Source organism: Vulpes vulpes, chromosome 9, assembly GCF_048418805.1.
Source record: "Vulpes vulpes isolate BD-2025 chromosome 9, VulVul3, whole genome shotgun sequence".
Classification (NCBI taxonomy): Eukaryota; Metazoa; Chordata; class Mammalia; order Carnivora; family Canidae; genus Vulpes; species Vulpes vulpes.
Window position 1 is genome coordinate 91548979 of NC_132788.1, and position 18739 is coordinate 91567717.

At 38.4% G+C, this 18739-nt stretch overlaps 1 protein-coding gene across 34 annotated transcripts in view; it reads right to left on the reverse strand.

Annotated features, from left to right (window-relative positions):
* The window catches only part of DOCK3 (dedicator of cytokinesis 3), a 523288-nt gene that overhangs the window by 199489 nt on the left and 305060 nt on the right, over window positions 1-18739 (reverse strand). For all 34 annotated transcript variants that reach the window (XM_072720925.1, XM_072720928.1, XM_072720921.1 and 31 more), the window contains one exon: window positions 3446-3530. In XM_072720925.1, coding sequence (XP_072577026.1) covers window positions 3446-3530 — 85 coding nt within the window. The remainder of the gene's footprint in view (window positions 1-3445; window positions 3531-18739) is intronic.

Below are 18739 nucleotides of genomic sequence, written 5' to 3' on the forward strand. Positions count from 1 at the left end.
GCCAGGGAGTTCTTTTCTTTTCTTTTCTTTTCTTTTCTTTTCTTTTCTTTTCTTTTCTTTTCAAGATTTTTCATTTATTTATTTATTTATTTATTTATTTATTTATTTATTTATTTATTCATAAGAGACACAGAGAGACAGAGAGGCAGAGACACAGGCAGAGGGAGAAGCAGGCTCCCTACGAGGAGCCCGATGTGGGACTTGATCCCGTGACTCCAGGATCACACTCCAGGCCAAAGGCAGATGCTCAACCACTGAGCCACCCAGGCATCCCTAGGCCAGGGAGTTCTTTCTTGGTGCTGAGCAGTACCAGTTTGGGGTATGGAATGATGCAGGAAAATGAAATTGTTCTTCTTACCCTTTTTTATGGTTATTCTTAGGTTTTGCTCTACTGTGTTACTGAAGCTTCTTAAGTGAAAGCTTTCTTCTGAGCTCTCCCAGAGCTATTTTTCATTTGTGCCGAATTACTGATCTTCATGGGGAGCAGAGGATGGAAAACTCCTACTCCACCATCTTGGTGATATCACCACCCTGGAAAAGTTTTTAATAAGATTTCTTTGGTAATTTTCTTTCTTTTTCTCTGTTTTCTCTTCTGAAACTCCATTATCTGGATATTGGACCTCTTGGACCAAACCTCTAACATTTCTCTCCTATTGCTAAATTTTTGTTGCTGTCATCCTATTTTCTAATCTTTATGTCGAGTTTATCCCAGTTATCTCATTTGTAATTTTCTAGAGCTTCTTCGATTGCTTCTTAGATTGCTCCAGTTTCCTGGTTGCTTCCTCATTTCTCTTTGCAGACAGCAACCACCATATTCTTCTACTGACTTGTCTGTTTCTTCTAAGTTCTTTTCACATGTATTTGTTCTGGTCTCTAACTTTTATGTGGGAGGTTTGCTTCAATGTTTATTGATGCTTGGCTGTCTGGAAGTGCTATGTAGGATCTGCTAACGCTGGGTTTCATTGTATGAAGATCTAGCGAAGGGAGCGGTCAACTCCTTCAACAGCTTTAAATACCACATATACTCTGATGACTGAAATTGTTATATCTGAACTTCACTTCTGAGGTCCAGACTTTCACCATCTCAGTTTGGCAGTTTAAAAGTCATCTCAAACTTGAAAGGAAAAACCAAACCAATACACTAATTCCCACTGCTATATTCCCAAACCTGCTTCTCCCACAATATTTCCTATTCCACTTTTTAAGATCAAAGTCGGGAAGATCAAAACATGAGAGTCATTCTTCTCTGACCTTTCTCTTTTTGTACACACATACCAAATCAATCTATTAACAACTCCAAATGGATTTATCTCCAACACACATTCAGAATCCAACAATTTCTTATTATCTTCTTTGCTCCAAGTCTAGCCTAAATACTGAAAATTAAAATATTTTTGTTTGAATGACTGCTCCCTGCTTCCATTCTTGCCCCACTCCAGTCCTTCTGCATACATCTGCTGGAGGGAGCCATTTAAAATATAAGCCAGATCATGTAATTCCTCGGCTCAAATGCCTTCACAGACTTTTGTCACACTTAGAATAAAATGCAAAATTCTCACCAAAGTATCTTCTAAGCCATTACTGTGAGGGAAGTTCTTAGCCTCAAATTCTCTCTTCACTTTCCACATCTAATTGATCAAGTTGATTTTTTACTAACACCTACATTCTCTATTGCATTTATTTTTCATTCCTGTTGCTATCTAGTCATTATTTATGGCCCAAATCATTTTTATGGTGTCCTTCCTCCCTGATTCCAGTCTTTTGCATCTTATATTCTCTATAGACAGAGAGAGCATTAAAACTCATATCCAGGGGTGCCGGGGTGGTTTCAGTCAGTTATGTGTCTGACTCTTGATTCAGTTCAGGTCATGATCTCAGGGTTGTGAGATCAAGCCCTGCCTTAGACTCCATGCTGTGCATGGAGCCTGATTGAGATTCTCTCTCTCTCTCTTAAAAAATAAAATATAAAACTCATATCCAATCACATTACTCCCTTGGTTACATCAGACTACTGAGCAGAGTGTACTTTGGGGCTTACAACACTCTTCATGATCTGACCCTTGCCTCCTTCTGCATCTTACTATCCCAATCACTAACACATACTTATATGCCAAAGTTACCATATATCATATAGTTCCCAGGAACTACCACTTCCCTATGCTGTGTGCCATCTGGGAACAGCTCTCCTTTTTTGTCTTCTGGGTTAACCCCTGTCCATGCCTCAAGATTCACCTTCTGTATTACTGCTGCTGGAGCTTTCACTGATTTTTCCCAGCCCTAAGTAATCAGTCACTCCCTCTAACAACATCAGTGTATATGCAACACGTATATGGCTACTGTTTGTTTGTAGTCTATTTGATCCCACTAGAATAGTTTCTAAGCATGAGGACCAATTATAGACTTCATGGGCAATCATCAGAAGGAAGTGCCAATTCCCTAAAACTGAGTGTAAACTTTACATGTAAAACCATACTTGGGTTGTCCTGGGAAGAAATTCTATCTGATCTTCATGACCCAGAAAGGGTTAAGAACCAATACTGCAGATGGTGATATTCTTGAGGAAAGGGATAAGTCTTGTTCATTTTTAATCTCTACATCCCATTTTATCACATTGAACAGAGCATAATTAAGGCAACTATACACAAATGCTTTTGTACACTAGCAAATACACATAAAGCAATTGATAGGTTACTTGTATATTATTTAGGCAAATTTCCAAAGATTCTCAAACAGGCAACATCATATCCTCAAAGTTCCCCATAAAAATTACATTTATAATTCTTTCTAAAACCTATAATTCTCACCAGTAGATACTTCTGACCTGACAATACCTGACAATACATAACTCCTCAAAGGTTTTACTCAGTCCCTTAGTCTAAGCATAATAGTCGCCAAAAGTTTCTGATGTTTGTTTTACCTTAAAAGTTTTTACCTTTCTTTTAGTTACTTCTCATTCAGCCTGTAAAATATAATCTTGATCGTCAATTAACTCAATACATTTTAATAATAGCCAACAGACAGCTAAGGATGTATCAGGTCTGTCTCACTTAGAAATATTGGTACCTTATTTCTAGGTTTAATCATTACATTAACCAATAAATTGGCTCTTTACAGCTTCAACTACCTTCTATTTTTAAGAAGTGGGGAGAGACAGAATTTTGGTAACTTCTACAGGCTGAAGGAGCTCCATTCACCAGAAAAAACAAAACAAAACAAATAAATGACCCCTGGATATTATGGTACAGCATTACACAGTAATGCCATTTAGAAAACTAAGGTGGTATGTTGTGTCATAATAAGGAAGACCCCTTACCTACAGTGGGACGGACAAAGGAACAACTTTAGCAATATTGTTTCATAGTATAACTAGGGATGAAAAAAGAGGAAAAAAATGATAAAAAAATGAGGTGTACAGGAACACGCATACTCTGTGTAGATTTCTTACCATTTTATAGAGATCCGAGACACTAATCTGGTCTGAATCCACTACTTCAAAGTCCTTTCGAGGCACCAAATCCAGGCCCAAATGTCTAGTAAAAAGAAAGAACACACTCAGCATGCCATGTCCTCAGATTACTCATCTTTCTTTATGTAACTGGAAGCTCATAACTGCCATGACCTTGTGGACAGAGATTAAGACACTACCCCAACAGGGATATGCTTTTATCCAGTAATACCTAACTGTGCTCACCTAAGGTAAATAAATGGGGCTGGAGATTTTAAGACTGACAATTTTAATCACCAAGAAGTTTCCTCTTATGATGGTAAAAAGAATCCATTCAGTATCATGTCTATAAGAGAGTGCTTGAGTTCGGTAAGGATATATTTTCTATAGATCATTAATAAGTCGTGTTTTTTCTCTTCCTCCCAATCCTACAAGTATGCTCAAGACTCAGTCAAGCATTACTTTCATTAGGATGAAAAAAATTATTCAGGGTCCAAGCAGATTTGTAATTCAACACATAAAAAATTGCCTCCAAAAGATACTGAACCCAAAGAAAGGTATGTTTGAGTTTTTATCTCATTTTCAATTTAACTAATACTGACACTGGTTATAGTACAGACCTTTGCACATATTAGCCAATACTTTAAGAAACTTTATATGAAACTGTAACCAAGGAGTATTACTCCTAAAAAAAATACCCCATATCTGGAATTTCTGGTATAATTTGGGGAGGCAAGAATAAGAGATGGTGATTAGTGACTAACTAGGGCAGGCAGTATGAGGCAGTGTAAATAACTCAAGACAGTCAGACTCCTGGGTTCAAATATGGTACATAATTTATGTTCAGTAAATGTTTTAGCTCTTTTCTCACTCTCTAAACCTGGAGTCAAATGGAGTTATGGGGCTGTGGACTCCAAAACTGCTTAAAACAGTATGTATGTGTGTTCATGTATGATTTTTTTTTGAGGAGAGGATCTATAACTCTCATCAGGGTTTCAGAGCTTCTTGGTGACCTTACTATACACTCGAACACTAGGGTTATAAATTACTGCATCTGGCAAAAGTATCCCATAGACAATGAAAGAAGTATATATATTTTTCTCTTCAACTAGACTATAAACTACTTTTAGAAAATGCTAGCAAAACTAATTCTGTAGGCTCTTTCTGCGGATAAAACTACCATTATTTAAAATAAAACCGAAGATGGCAGAAGAGTAGGGTCCCCAAGTCGCCTGTCCCCACCAAATTACCTAGATAACTTTCAAATCATCCTGAAAACCTACGAATTCGGCCTGAGATTTAAAGAGAGAACAGCTGGAATGCTACAGTGAGAAGAGTTCACGCTTCTTCTTGTTCTTCTTCTTTTTTTTTTTGTTTGAGTTCACGCTTCTATCAAGGTAGGAAGACAGGGTGTGTGGGGGTGGGAATAAAGAAATAAAAAGCAACGAAGGGGTAGGGGCCCCGGGAGGGACTGGGCTAAGCCCGCAGGGCAAGTGCCCCCAGGACAGGAAAGCCCCATCCCAGAGAAGCAGGAGCTTCACCAATCTTCCCAGAAAGAAAGGTGCTCACAGGGAATTGAAGCAGGATCCCAGGAGGGGCGGGGATGCCCTCAGGCTCTAACAGAGGACCTGCAGCGGGGGGGGGGGGGGGTGCGGAGAGTGCACCACATACGGCAGCCAAGCTCCCTAAAGGGCTGGAGCGCTTGCGGGGGCGGGGCGGGCCGGGAACAGCTCCTGCTCTGGCTCAGGCAGAGGGGGCTGTGCGCCCCGGCGAGCGCGATTCCATCAGCGCAGGTCCCGGAGCCCAGGACGCCGGGGTACATAGCCCATATCTGGCGCTCCCCCCGGGACAGGCAGAGGCCTGAGGGCCCAGGACAGTCAGGACGCTCCTGCCACCAGGCGGCCCGGAGCTGTGCAGAACAGCAGCCTCCGTCCCCGGAGCATCCAGGCCCCTGCGGACTGGGAGCTGCGGTAGTTACTGCGGGAGCTGACTCTAAGGCTGGAGAGCTGGCTGCAGCCACTGTTGTTCCTCCTGGGGCCTCACAGGATAAACAACCCCCACTGAGACTCACAGTGGCCTCACAGGATAAACAGGAAAAACAACTCCCACTGAGCCTTGCACCAGGCAAGGGGCTGAGCAGCTACCCCAGGTGCTCACACCTGAGAATCAGCACAGCAGGCCCCTCCCCCAGAAGACCAGTTACACGGACAGGGGGAAAGCAAGTTATTGACCAAGCAGCACTGGAAAGTTCCAGGGGAAGTCGAGGGATTTACAGTATATAGAATCAGAGGATACTCCCCCTTGTTTTTTGTTTTGTTTGCTTCCCCCCCCCCTTTTATTTTCTTTATTTTTCTTTTCTTTTTTCTCTTCTCTCTTTTTCTCCTTTTTCCAGTACAAATTTTTTTTTGCCACTCTGCACTGAGAAAAATGACTAGAAGGAAAAACTCACCTCAAAAGAAAGAATCAGAAACAGTCCTCTCTCTCACAGAGTCAAAAAATTTGAATTATAATTCAATGTCAGAAAGCCAATTGAGAAGCACAATTATAAAGCTACTAGTGGCTCTAGAAAAAAGCATAAAGGATTCAAGAAACTTCATGACTGCAGAATTTAGATCTAATCAGGCAGAAATTAAAAATCAATTAAATGAGATGCAATCCAAACTAGAGGTCCTAACGAGGGTTAACGAGGTAGAAGAACGAGTGAGTGACACAGAAGTCAAGTTGATGGCAAAGAGGGAAACTGAGGAAAAAAACAGAAAAACAATTAAAAGATCATGAGGATAGGTTAAGGGAAATAAATGACAGCCTCAGAAGGAAAAATCTACATTTAATTGGGGTTCCCAAGGGTGCCAAAAGGGACAGAGGTCAAAGAACATGTATTTGACAAATCATAGCTGAGAACTTTCCTAACTTGAGAAGGGAAACAGGCATTCAGATCCAGGAGATAGGGAGATCCCCACCTAAAATCTATAAAAAACGCTCAACACCTCGACATTTAATAGTGAAACTTGCAAATTCCAAAGATAAAGAGAAGATCCTTAAAGCAGCAAGAGACAAGAAATCTCTAACTTTTATGGGGAGAAATATTAGATTAACAGCAGACCTCTCCACAGAGACCTGGCAGGCCAGAAAGGGCTGGCAGGATATATTCAGGGTCCTAAATGAGAAGAACCTGCAGCCAAGAATCCTTTATCCAGCAAGGCTCTCATTCAGAATAGAAGAAGAGATAAAGAGCTTCCAAGATAGGCAGAAACTGGAAGAATATGTGACCACCAAGCCAGCTCTGCAAGAAATATTAAGGGGGATTCTGTAATAGAAAGAGGAAGTCCAAGGGAACAATCCACAAAAACAGGGACTGAATAGGTATCATGATGACACTAAATTCATCTTTCAATAGTACCTCTGAACGTGAATGGGCTTAATGACCCCATCAAAAAGTGAAAGGTTTCAAACTGGATAAAAGAGCAAGACCCATCTATTTGCTGTCTACAAAAGACTCATTTTAGAGGTAAGGACACCTACAGCCTGAAAATAAAAGGTTGGAGAACCATTTACCATTCAAATGGTCCTCAAAAGAAGCAGTGGTAGCCATCCTTATATCAGATAAACTAAAGTTTACCCCGGAGACTGTAGTAAGAGATGAAGAGGGATACTATATCATACTTAAAGGATCTATCCAACAACAGGACCTAACAATCATGAATATTTATGCCCTGAATGTGGGAGCTGCCAAGTATATCAATTAATAACCAAAGTTAAGACATACTTAGATAATAATACACTTATACTTGGTGACTTGAATGTAGCACTTTCTACAATCAACAGGTCTCCTAAGCACAACATCTCCAAAGAAACAAGAGCTTTAAATGATACACTGGACCAGATGGATTTCACAGATATTTACAGAACTTTACATCCAAACACAACTGAATACACACTTTTCTCAAGTGCCCATGGAACTTTCTCCAGAATAGACCACATACTGGGTCACAAATCAGGTCTTAACTGATACCAAAAGATTGGGATTGTACCCTGCATATTTTCAGGCCATAATGCTTTGAAACTAGAACTAAATCACATGAAGAAGTTTGGAAGGATTTCAAACATGTGGAGGTTAAGGACCATCCTGCTAAAAGATGAAAGGGTCAACCAGGAAATTAGAGAAGAATTAAAAAGATTCATGGAAACTAATGAGAATGAAAATACAACCATTCAAAATCTTTGAGATACAGCAAAAGCAGTCCTGAGGGGGAAATACATCGCAATACAAGCATCCATCCAAAAACTGGAAAGAACTCAAATACAAAAGCTAACCTTGCACCTAAAGGAGCTGGAGAAAAAATAGCAAATAGATCCTACACCCAGTAGAAGAAGAGAGTAATAAAGATTCGAGCAGAACTCAATGAAATAGAGACCAGAAGAACTGTGGAACAGATTAACAAAACTAGGAGGTGGTTCTTTGAAAGAATTAATAAGATAGATAAGCCATTAGCCAGCCTTATTAAAAAGAAGAGAGAAAAGACTCAAATTAATAAAATCATGAATGAGAAAGGAGAGATCACTACCAACACCAAGAAAATACAAACAATTTTAAAAACATATTATGAGCAGCTATACACCAACAAATTAGGCAATCTAGAAGAAATGGACTCATTTCCGGAAAACCACAAACTACCAAAACTGGAACAGGAAGAAATAGAAAACCTGAACAGGCCAATACCCAGGGAGGAAATTGAAGCAGTCATCAAAAACCTCCCAAGACTCAAAAGTCCAGGGCCAGATGGCTTCCCAGGGGAATACTATCAAACGTTTATTTATTTATTTTTTATTTTTTATTTTTTCAAACGTTTAAAGAAGAAACCATATCTATTCTACTAAAGCTGTTTGGAAAGATAGAAAGAGATGGAATACTTCCAAACTCATTCTATGAGGCTAGCATCACCTTAATTCCAAAACCAAAGACCCCACCAAAAAGGAGAATTATAGACCAATATCCCTGATGAACATGGATGCAAAAATTCTCAACAAGATACTAAACAATAGGATCCACAATACATTAAGAAGATTATTCATCATGACCAAGTGGGATTTATCCCCGGGATGTAAAGCTGGTTCAACACTCATAAAAAAATCAATGTGATTGATCATATCAGCAAGAGAAAAAAACAAGAACCATATGATCCTCTCATTAGATGCAGAGAAAGCATTTGACAAAATACAGCATCCATTCCTGATCAAAACTCTTCAGAGTGGAGGGATAGAGGGAACATTCCTCAGTATCTTAAAAGCCATCTATGAAAAGCCCACAGCAAATATCATTCTCAATGGGGAAACACTGGGAGCCTTTCCCCTAAGATCAAGAACAAGACAGGGATGTCCACTCTCACCACTGCTATTCAACATAGTACTAGAAGGCCTAGCCTCAGCAATCAGGCAACACAAAGAAATAAAAGGCATTCAAATTGGCAAAGAAGAAGTCAAACTCTCCCTCTTTGCAGATGACATCATACTCTACATAGAAAACCCAAAAAGACTCCACCCCAAGATTGCTAGAACTCATACAGCAATTAGGCAGTGTGGCAGGATACAAAATCAATGCCCAGAAATCAGTGGCATTTCTATACACGAACAATGAGACTGAAGAAAGAGAAATTAAGGAGTCAATCCCATTTGCAATTGCATCCAAAAGCATAAGATACCTAGGAATAAACCTAACCGAAGAGGTAAAGGATCTATACCCTAAAAACTACAGAACACTTCTGAAAGAAATTGAGGAAGACACAAAGAGATGGAAAATATTCCATACTCATGGATTGGAAGAATTAATACTGTGAAAATGTCAATGTTACCCAGGGCAATTTACACGTTTAATGCATTCCCTATCAAAATACCATGGACTTTCTTCAGAGAGTTGGAACAAATCATCTTAAGATTTGTGTGGAATCAGAAAAGACGCCGAATATCCAGGGAAATATTCAAAAAGAAAACCATATCTGGGGGCATCACAATGCCAGATTTCAGGTTGTACTACAAAGCTGTGGTCATCAAGACAGTGTGGTACTGGCACAAAAACAGACACGTAGATCAATGGAACAGAACAGAGAATCCAGAAGTAGACCCTCAACTTTATGGTCAACTAATACTCGACAAAGGAGGAAAGATGATCCACTGGAAAAAAAGAGTCTCTTTAATAAATGGTGCTGGGAAAATTGGACATCCACATGCAGAAGAATGAAACTGGACCACTCTCTTGCACCATACACAAAGATAAACTCAAAATGGATGAAAGATCTAAATGTGAGACAAGATTCCATCAAAATCCTAGAGGAGAACACAGGCAACACCCTTTTTGAACTCAGCCACAGTAACTTCTTGCAAGATACGTCCACGAAGGCAAGAGAAACAAAAGCAAAAATGAACTACTGGGACTTCATCAAGATAGGAAGCTTTTGCACAGCAAAAGAAACAGTGAACAAAACAAAAAGATAGCCTACAGAATGGGAGAAGACATTTGCAAATGACCTATCAGATAAAGGACTAGTATCCAAGATCTATAAAGAACTTATCAAACTCAAAAGCAAAGAAACAAACAATCCAATCATGAAATGGGCAAAAGACATGAATAGAAATCTCACAGAGGAAGACATAGACATGGCCAACAAGCACATGAGAAAATGCTCTGCATCCCTTGCCATCAGGGAAATACAAATCAAAACCACAATGAGATACCATCTCACACCAGTGAGAATGGGGAAAATTAACAAGGCAGGAAACCACAAGTGTTGGAGAGGATGCGGAGAAAAGGGAACCCTCTTACACTGTTGGTGGAAATGTGAACTGATGCAGCCACTCTGGAAAACTGTGTGGAGGTTCCTCAAAGAGTTAAAAATAGATCTGCCCTATGACCCAGCAATTGCACTGTTGGGGATTTACCCCAAAGATACAGATGCAGTGAAATGCCGGGACACCTGCACCCCGATGTTTCTAGCAGCAATGTCCACAATAGTCAAACTGTGGAAAGAGCCTCGGTGTCCATTGAAATACGAATGGATAAAGAAGATGTGGTCTCTGTATACAATGGAATATTACTCAGCCATTAGAAATGACAAATACCCACCATTTGCTTCAACGTGGATGGAACTGGAGCGTACTATGCTGAGTGAAATATGTCAATCTTAGAAGGACAAACATTATATGGTCTCATTCATTTGGGGAATATAAAAAATAGTGGAAGGGAATAAAGGGGAAAGGAGAAAAAATGAGTGGGAAATATCAGAAAAGGAGACAGAACATGAGAGACAGCTAACTCTGGGAAACGTACAAGGGGTGGTGGAAAGGGAGGTGGGTGTGGGTTGGGGGTGACTGGGTGACGGTCACTGAGGGGGGCACTTGATGGGATGAGCACTGGGTGTTATGCTATATGTTGGCAAGTTGAACTCCATTAAAATAAAAAAGAAATATAGAAGGTGTTAGAATGCTAGCAGCTATAAAAGTAAAAATAAATGGAGATATGTGTATCAAAAATAGGTCAAACGTTAGACAAAGACAAATATCAGTTACTTGTGGAATTTAAGAAACAAAACAGACGAACAAAGGGAGGAAAAAAAGAGAGACACACAAACCAGGAAACAGACACTTAACTATAGAGAAGAATCTGGTGGTGACCAGAGGGGAGTTGGGTGGGGGATCGGAGAAATAGATGATGGGGATTAAGGAGAGGACTTGTGATGAGCACTGGGTGTTGTATGGGTGTTGAATCACTGTGTTGTACACCTGAAACTAATACCACACTGTGTGTTAGTTAATTCATGGAATTTAAATAAAAACATAAAAAATAAAATAAAACCATGTGAAAAAATAAATTATTTTATTTAAAAATTAAAACCATCTATACATCCAAAATACATTTGTTTTATTTATAATTTGTGACCTATTTATAGGAAAAGGTATGAAGAGATTAAAGAAGTTTCAATAAGATTGCTAAAATAAAAACAGAAACTCAAAACTATATGAAAAAGGTAGAAACAAACATATTAATTGTATAGGCTAATATGATAACCATGATTAAGAATGAAAATTTAGATCGGTACTTTTTAGTGGGGAAGAAAAAAGGATAAACCTATTTTTCTACTAAAAAGATAAAATCTCAAGCCTTTCTATTATATATTATAACTTACATTATTCTTTAATAGAAAAACATGAGTTTTTATAGGGTGCCTGGGTGGCTCAGATGGTTAAACATCGGACTCTTGATTTTGGCTTAGTTCATGATCTCAGGTTTGTGAGATTTAGTCCTGTGTTGGGGGGCTCTGTGCTGGGTGCCAAGCCTGCTTAGGATCCTCTCTCTCCTTCTGCCCCTGCCGCCCATGCTCTTTCTCTCTCTCTCTCTCTCTCTCAGAGAGAGAGAGAGAGAGAGAGAGAGAAAAGAAAAACATGAATTTTTAATTTTAAAAAAAATTTTTTTAAATTTATTTATGATAGTCACACACACAGAGAGAGAGAGAGAGAGAGAGAGAGAGAGAGGCAGAGGGAGAAGCAGGCTCCATGCACCGGGAGCCCGACGTGGGATTCGATCCCGGGTCTCCAGAATCGCGCCCTGGGCCAAAGGCAGGCGCCAAACCGCTGCGCCACCCAGGGATCCCGAAAAACATGAATTTTTAAAGAAGAAAAAACTTCGGGTACGATTATTGAAGTTAACGTATTTAAGTTGAGAAGCGATTTGATTTTTCTAACACTAGGATCCTGCCTTCTTATATCAAAGAAATATTGCATTTAGTCATTATGTTAGTTATCCTTAATTTCTTTGATATAATTTCAGGTCTCTAGCCTCCAACACTTACTGCAGGTAAAGGCAGCAGTGTCATGGAAAGTAAGAGAAAGCTGAAGCACAACCTTTCCACCTCCCTTGTCATGAAAAGCAATTTACATCATAAAGATAATTTTGCAGATACAATCTCAAAAGTATTTAAAATACTTTTATAAGCATGTAGAAAAGCAGTGGAAAGATAATAGGTGACACTAATATTTATATTAGGGAAATGGAATCATACATTTGAGCACTAAAAAACATTTTCCAATTTTCTATAGTCATGCTATCAAAACTTTTTTAAATACAAAAATGAGAATCAAAATTCCATACATATTCTTTAACCATTAGTGCTCATAACATATATGATAGTTAAATGTCACAATTAAGTAACAAAAAGGCCTGTGTGAATATTGCAAACAAAACAGGTATTTTCAAAACGATAGCATCAGAAATAAATCCAATGGACCTAAATCAATATGGCTGGGATTCAGTGTATGTGCTGTGTGGTTGTGCACCATACACAGGGATGGGCTGTGTAGACTGGCATTTATGCAAATTCTGTCTCAGCACTATGACACCCTTAGCTTGCTTGTCCACTCAACTGTCCATGCATACACCCAACCACTCACCCACAGGGATTCTCTGAGGACCTATAATTTCCCCCCCATGATCTTGGATACAGGGAATACAGCAGTTTTGAGGCAAGCAAATGTTCATAATTCTCCCAAGAATAGTATTTTCTGTCTCCTAGAAGTCACTAGAGCACAATACTTTTTAGATTCTTGATTTCATTATTTAGGAAATAAGAAAATTATTAATGAGCAATCTGCTAAAACTGAAGACTGAGTTCCTTCTACTAGTCCACTAGTCTTCAACGGAGGAAGAGTAATTTTCAAAAGCTAAATCGGAGGACTGGCCTCATTGGGAAAAGGCAGAGGTGCTGCATGGTGAAAAGCCACGGAGGCTCACTACATATTTCATTCCGGAAAGAAGGTTTCTGGCTATTTCTGTCTGTAGTTTACCCTAAGAATAGTGAACAGCAAGTGCAGAGAGTGGTTAATTTAGTCTCTTCTCTGTCTTCCTAGCACAGGGAGGTAGGGCAGCAGAGTTCTGAGGAGCATGGTCTCTGATGTCAATTGCCTGGTTTGCATTTTGGCTCTTCCCCCAGGCCACACTGTCATATCTATCATAAGCTACTGTAAAGCATTTAGCACACTGTCTGGCATTGTAAACTGCCACTCCTGTTATAATTATCATAAGTATGTGTTACTTTACTAGCCAAAACATGGCCTAAAGTATAAGGACTGTGATCAAAGAGATACAATGTCTGAAAAAGAGACTCTTGAACAGATGGACACAAGCAGGAGGTATATATCCATGTATGTCGGTATACAGATGTAGTATAGAGCTGTTTTCAAAAATGGTCTTACTAATTGTTTAGGTGAACAGTCTTCACAGAAACATTTAGTGTTGTCTCACCACATGCCATTGGTCACTCACTCATTTATTTCAATAATTCAATAAATATTTATTAGCATCTACTCTGTGCTAGGTTCACGCTGAACTTAGGGACACAGGCACACCTCTTAAAGGCTCTGAATCTCTATACCAAATTCTTTGAATTTTACATTTCCTTAGAATGTTCTCTATTCTCTTCTATTTTCCATGTTACCTTTTTCTTCTGTGGTTCCTCATCTGAACCACAGAACATAGAAAATAATGTGAAGTTAACTAATTACAGACAATGGATGTTTTAAAGCATCAGCACTTAGTTCTCCCCCAAAATTGGTTGAGAAAGGCTAAAGATATTAATATTTCCTGTATGTACTAGCTTTTTCTAATACTCATAATAAAAAGAGCATACAGATAATAACTACACTAATGAAAGTATATTTATATAATAAGATATAAATAATAATAGCTACACAGGACACCTGGGTGGCTCAGCGGTTGGGCATCTGCCTTTGGCCCAGGGCGTGATCCTGGGATCCGGGATCGAGTCCATATAGGGCTCCCTGCATGGAACCTGCTTCTCCCTTGGCCTATGTCTCTGCCTCTCTCTCTTGCTGTATCTCTCATGAATAAATAAAAATCTTTAAAAAATAAAAAAATAATAAAAAATAATAATAGCTACCCTTTGCTGAACATTTACACGGGATATATATATATATATATCCTATATAGACACCATGGGAAGTAGACAGTATTAGATCCATTTTATAATTGATGAAACTGAAGTCCAGAGAGGTTAACGAAGTCAACTATGAAGGGCGCAGAGGTGGGCTTGTCTCAAACTATATCTATCTTACTCTGAGCCTATGGTATTTTCACTGTACCTGCTATCTTCCTACTAACAATCATGAAAGTTAAACACTAATAAGTGACTGTAATCAATTCAGTCATTAACAGTTTGAGGGATAATTTTGTGCAAATATATCAATCCAGAAGGAAACAAATACAGGTTGGCGAATGAGTGTCCACCAGGCATAAGAACAAACCTATTTTATTACTTAGATTCACATTCACATAGTGCCTGTCAAGTGCAGACATTGTGCTAAGTGCAGATGAGCAAAACAGATGCACAAAGAGTGAGAGAGAGATAAAGGAAATTTACTGATTTGAATATAACTTCATGGAAGGATTCTGACACATGCACACTTTAAACATAGTTATCTCTGACTTCTTGGATACAGCAAGATAGTAAATGATGGGCACAACACCCTATATCAGAATAACTCTAAGAAGAAGTTGTTGGAAACTTCTACTAATTTCAGATGTCCTGAAGCTCAAAAATATAAGCACATTCGTAAAAGCAAAGTACTGAGCCATAAGTCCTTCTGAGTCCTAGCTACAAATCTATTCAGAGGAAACTTGTTGGCACAAAGGCTGGGGTGGCAGTATTTTCTGCATACTACAATCCAAACTTCTGCTTGTGTTGCTTCCTCTAAAAGAAATTCCCTTGGTGAAGAATATAAACTATGGAAAAAGAAGGGGATATGGGTGGGTTAGGACATATGAAAGTCTAAGGGAGAGAGTACAAAAGAGAGAAGGAGTAGAGAGACTATGATAGAGGGAGAGAAAGATAATATAAGAACTAGAAGTTATATATTTATTGGTGATTTGTCTTAATCATTGAGACCAGAATATAAATATATGAATTATTTCATTTGATACTTATAATCTACAGAAACATCATTCTAACTCAACAAAAGCTTATAAAATTTTTACACTCTATTCAAATCTGTACTTTCTACTTAAAGAAGAAATATAAAAATCTTACAAATTATTCTATGAATAAAGCATTTCTTACTTAGATATTTTTCTAAGGCAAAGATCAATTAAGCTGTATTGGTTCTGGGTTAAGACAAGTTCAACTTAGGTATGCTATAGTAGTGATGACATTAGAATAAAAAGAAACTTTTAGCAACACTTTTATGGAAGGTGTTGAAAATATTAACACAATGAAATTCTATTGCTAGATAAACTTTTAAAATTCCACTGGAGAGGATATAGTTAACTGACTTAGTCTTTGTATAGGAGACTTACACAGAGATAATGGCTAGTTTATTTGAGCAAACTTTGTTTTATGCCCTTCCTGTATTTCAGTTTCTTTTTTTTTTTTTAATGTATTTCAGTTTCTAAAAATATAAGAACACAACTTACAAGTACTGATTTTTACATGATATAATTTTAGTACTTTTAACTTATGGAATGAGCGTACACATATGCAAACAGGCTAACAAGTATAAACCAAATAAACAAAATAAAAATTGTGGTTATACAGAAGTGGAAAGCTCTGCATTTATTTTAAACTCTAAATAAAAGAGTATAATACCAATTTGGTTTCTATCCTAGAAATTTCTAATTCAATGTGAAATCAAATATACACTATGGGACATACAGTGTTCATACTAGGAGACCAGAACAAAATCAAATAACCCATAGACTAGAAATACTGGCAATAATTTGCTTGGTTTTAAGATTCGCACTTAAAAATAATCAGAGAGATGCTAAGGTCCTGCATAAAGTTTATGGGCTTTGGGATCAGCTCTGGGTATAAAAACCAGTTCTACCACTCACTGTGCAACAATAGAAAAAGTACTTTGGAGCCTCAGTGTCCTCATCAGGTAAAATGGAGCTCTGGTCTTGGAAGAGCATAATAGCATTTTATTGTAACAATGCATATGTTAGGGGTTCCTGGGTGGCTTAATTAAGTGTTCGACTTTTGGCTTCAGCTCAGGACATGATCTCATCGGTTGTGAGAGCTCTGCATCATGATCCCTGAGGAGTCTGCTTGATTTGCTTCATTTGCCCTTCCCGAACTCACTCTTGGACACACTCTCTCTCAAATAAATATTTGAAAAAACAAACAAACCCAACAATGTATGTTAGTCCAAGCACTTACCACTGTGATATAAGTAGGTGTACTCAATAATTAACAGCTGTTATTAATAGCTTCTAAAATAGGTTCTGAAAAGGCAGAGCTATGATGTCTGTGTAAGGGCTTATAGAAAAGGCATAAAAGTTAAAAAATTATAAATGATTCATATTTACTTTTATCAATTAAAGCATAAAAATATATTCCACAAACACTGGAACGCATCTCCCACATGCCAAGATATGCTAAGCTTCAGTATTTTATGGCACTTATAAAAGCGTGGTGGTTCAAAAAATGTGGAACTCTGAGGCATAAAACAGGAACAATGGATATGGTTATCAGTGCTCAGGTACTGTGTGGAACATGTCTTCTTTACATAACCTAATGGTACAAAGTGACTTTATTTTTACAGTATACTATCCCTCCTTTCAAAGTAAGAAGGAAAATTTTTTAAGCAAAAGTTATTAATGAAGGTGGGATAACTGCAATTTACTGACAGGTATTTACAATGGCCTTTGCCTTTTTCAAATATAAGTTGAACTCATTTCCAAGCTATCATCTTTAAGTTTTCAGATTTGATTGCAAAATCTGATTGGTCTGCTCTCCAAGTTTTATTACAAAGATGTACTGAGGGGATCCTGGGTGGCTCAGCGGTTTAGAGCCTGCCTTTGGCCCAGGGTGTGATCCTGGATTCCTGGGATCAAGTCCCACGTTGGGCTCCTGCATGAAGCCTGCTTCTCCTTCTGCCTGTGTCTCTGCCTCTCTCTCTCTGTGTCTCTTGTGAATAAATAAATAATATCTTTAAACAACAACAACAACAAAGATGTACTGATATTTGTTAGTATTTTTCTTCATTTACTGGTATGCACAACTGCAGCTAAACTATAACATAATGACTTATATACAACTTAGTGTCATCAGTTCAAGTTTACAGTTTGCTTGGCACATGGTGATGTTACTTTTGCAATTATTACTGTCATTAATTTATTAAATAAAATGTAATAATGCCATTTTATAAGATGGCACTGTTTGAGGCTAAGGGACAGAATCAGCTATGCTGTAAGCTAACATACAGCATTTTGCCAGATTTTTATTGCCCAAAATTTGATCTAGAGAAAGCTGTCTGATCTATGGTACATCTGAAGTCATATTATATCATACCAGGAGTCTATGATGTATGCCAAGCAACTCTACTGATAGTCATGAAAGTGTGTAATTTAATGAAACAAACAAGGATAGTATGCTATCAATTTAAAAGGTCAAAAATAGCCAATTTAGGGTTGTACTTGTTTTTTTTTTCTAAGGATGAACAGCATCCACTCTGGGTTGGATTGGCTGTATTAGATTCTATTTCCTCTTTCCCGATTAGCTTTTCCATTTCTTTTTTTTTTTTTTTTTTAAGATTTTATTTATTTATTCATGAGAGACACAGAGAGAGAGAGAGAGAGGCAGAGAGAGAAGCGGGCTCCTCACAGGGAACCCCATGTGGGACTCGATCCCAGATTCTGGGATCACACCCTGAGCTGAAGGCAGACGCTCAACCACTGAGCCACCGGGTGTCCCCTGCTCTTCCATTTCTGTAAGAACATATTCTCAAGTCCCCCCCACCCCACCCTTTTTTTAAAAGATTTTATTTATTTATTTGAGAGAGAGAAAAAGAGAGAGACAGAGAGCACGAGCAGTGGGGAGAGGGAGAAGCAGGCTCCCCACTGAGCCAGGAGCCTGACATGGGGCTCCATCCCAGGACCTAGGAATCATAACCAGAGCCAAAGGCAGAAGCTTAACCAGCTGAGCCACCCAGGCGCCCCTCCCAAGTCCCTTCTTAAGAAACGGGTCATCAAAGGTAACTTTCACATTCATGAATGCTTTAAAATGGCTTTGGTTGGCCTTTACACTTGATTAGATAGTTTGGCTGTTTATAAAAATCTGGCTGGCAAATCATTTCCCAACAGAATTTTGAAAATATTATTTCACTATATTCTAGGATCCATTGTTACTGATAAAACTTTCGAGGTTGGTGTGATTCTTATTCTTTTGTAAGACTTGTGTCCCTGCCTGAAAATCTTTTAGGATCTTCTCTTCATCCCTGGAATATTAAAATATCTTA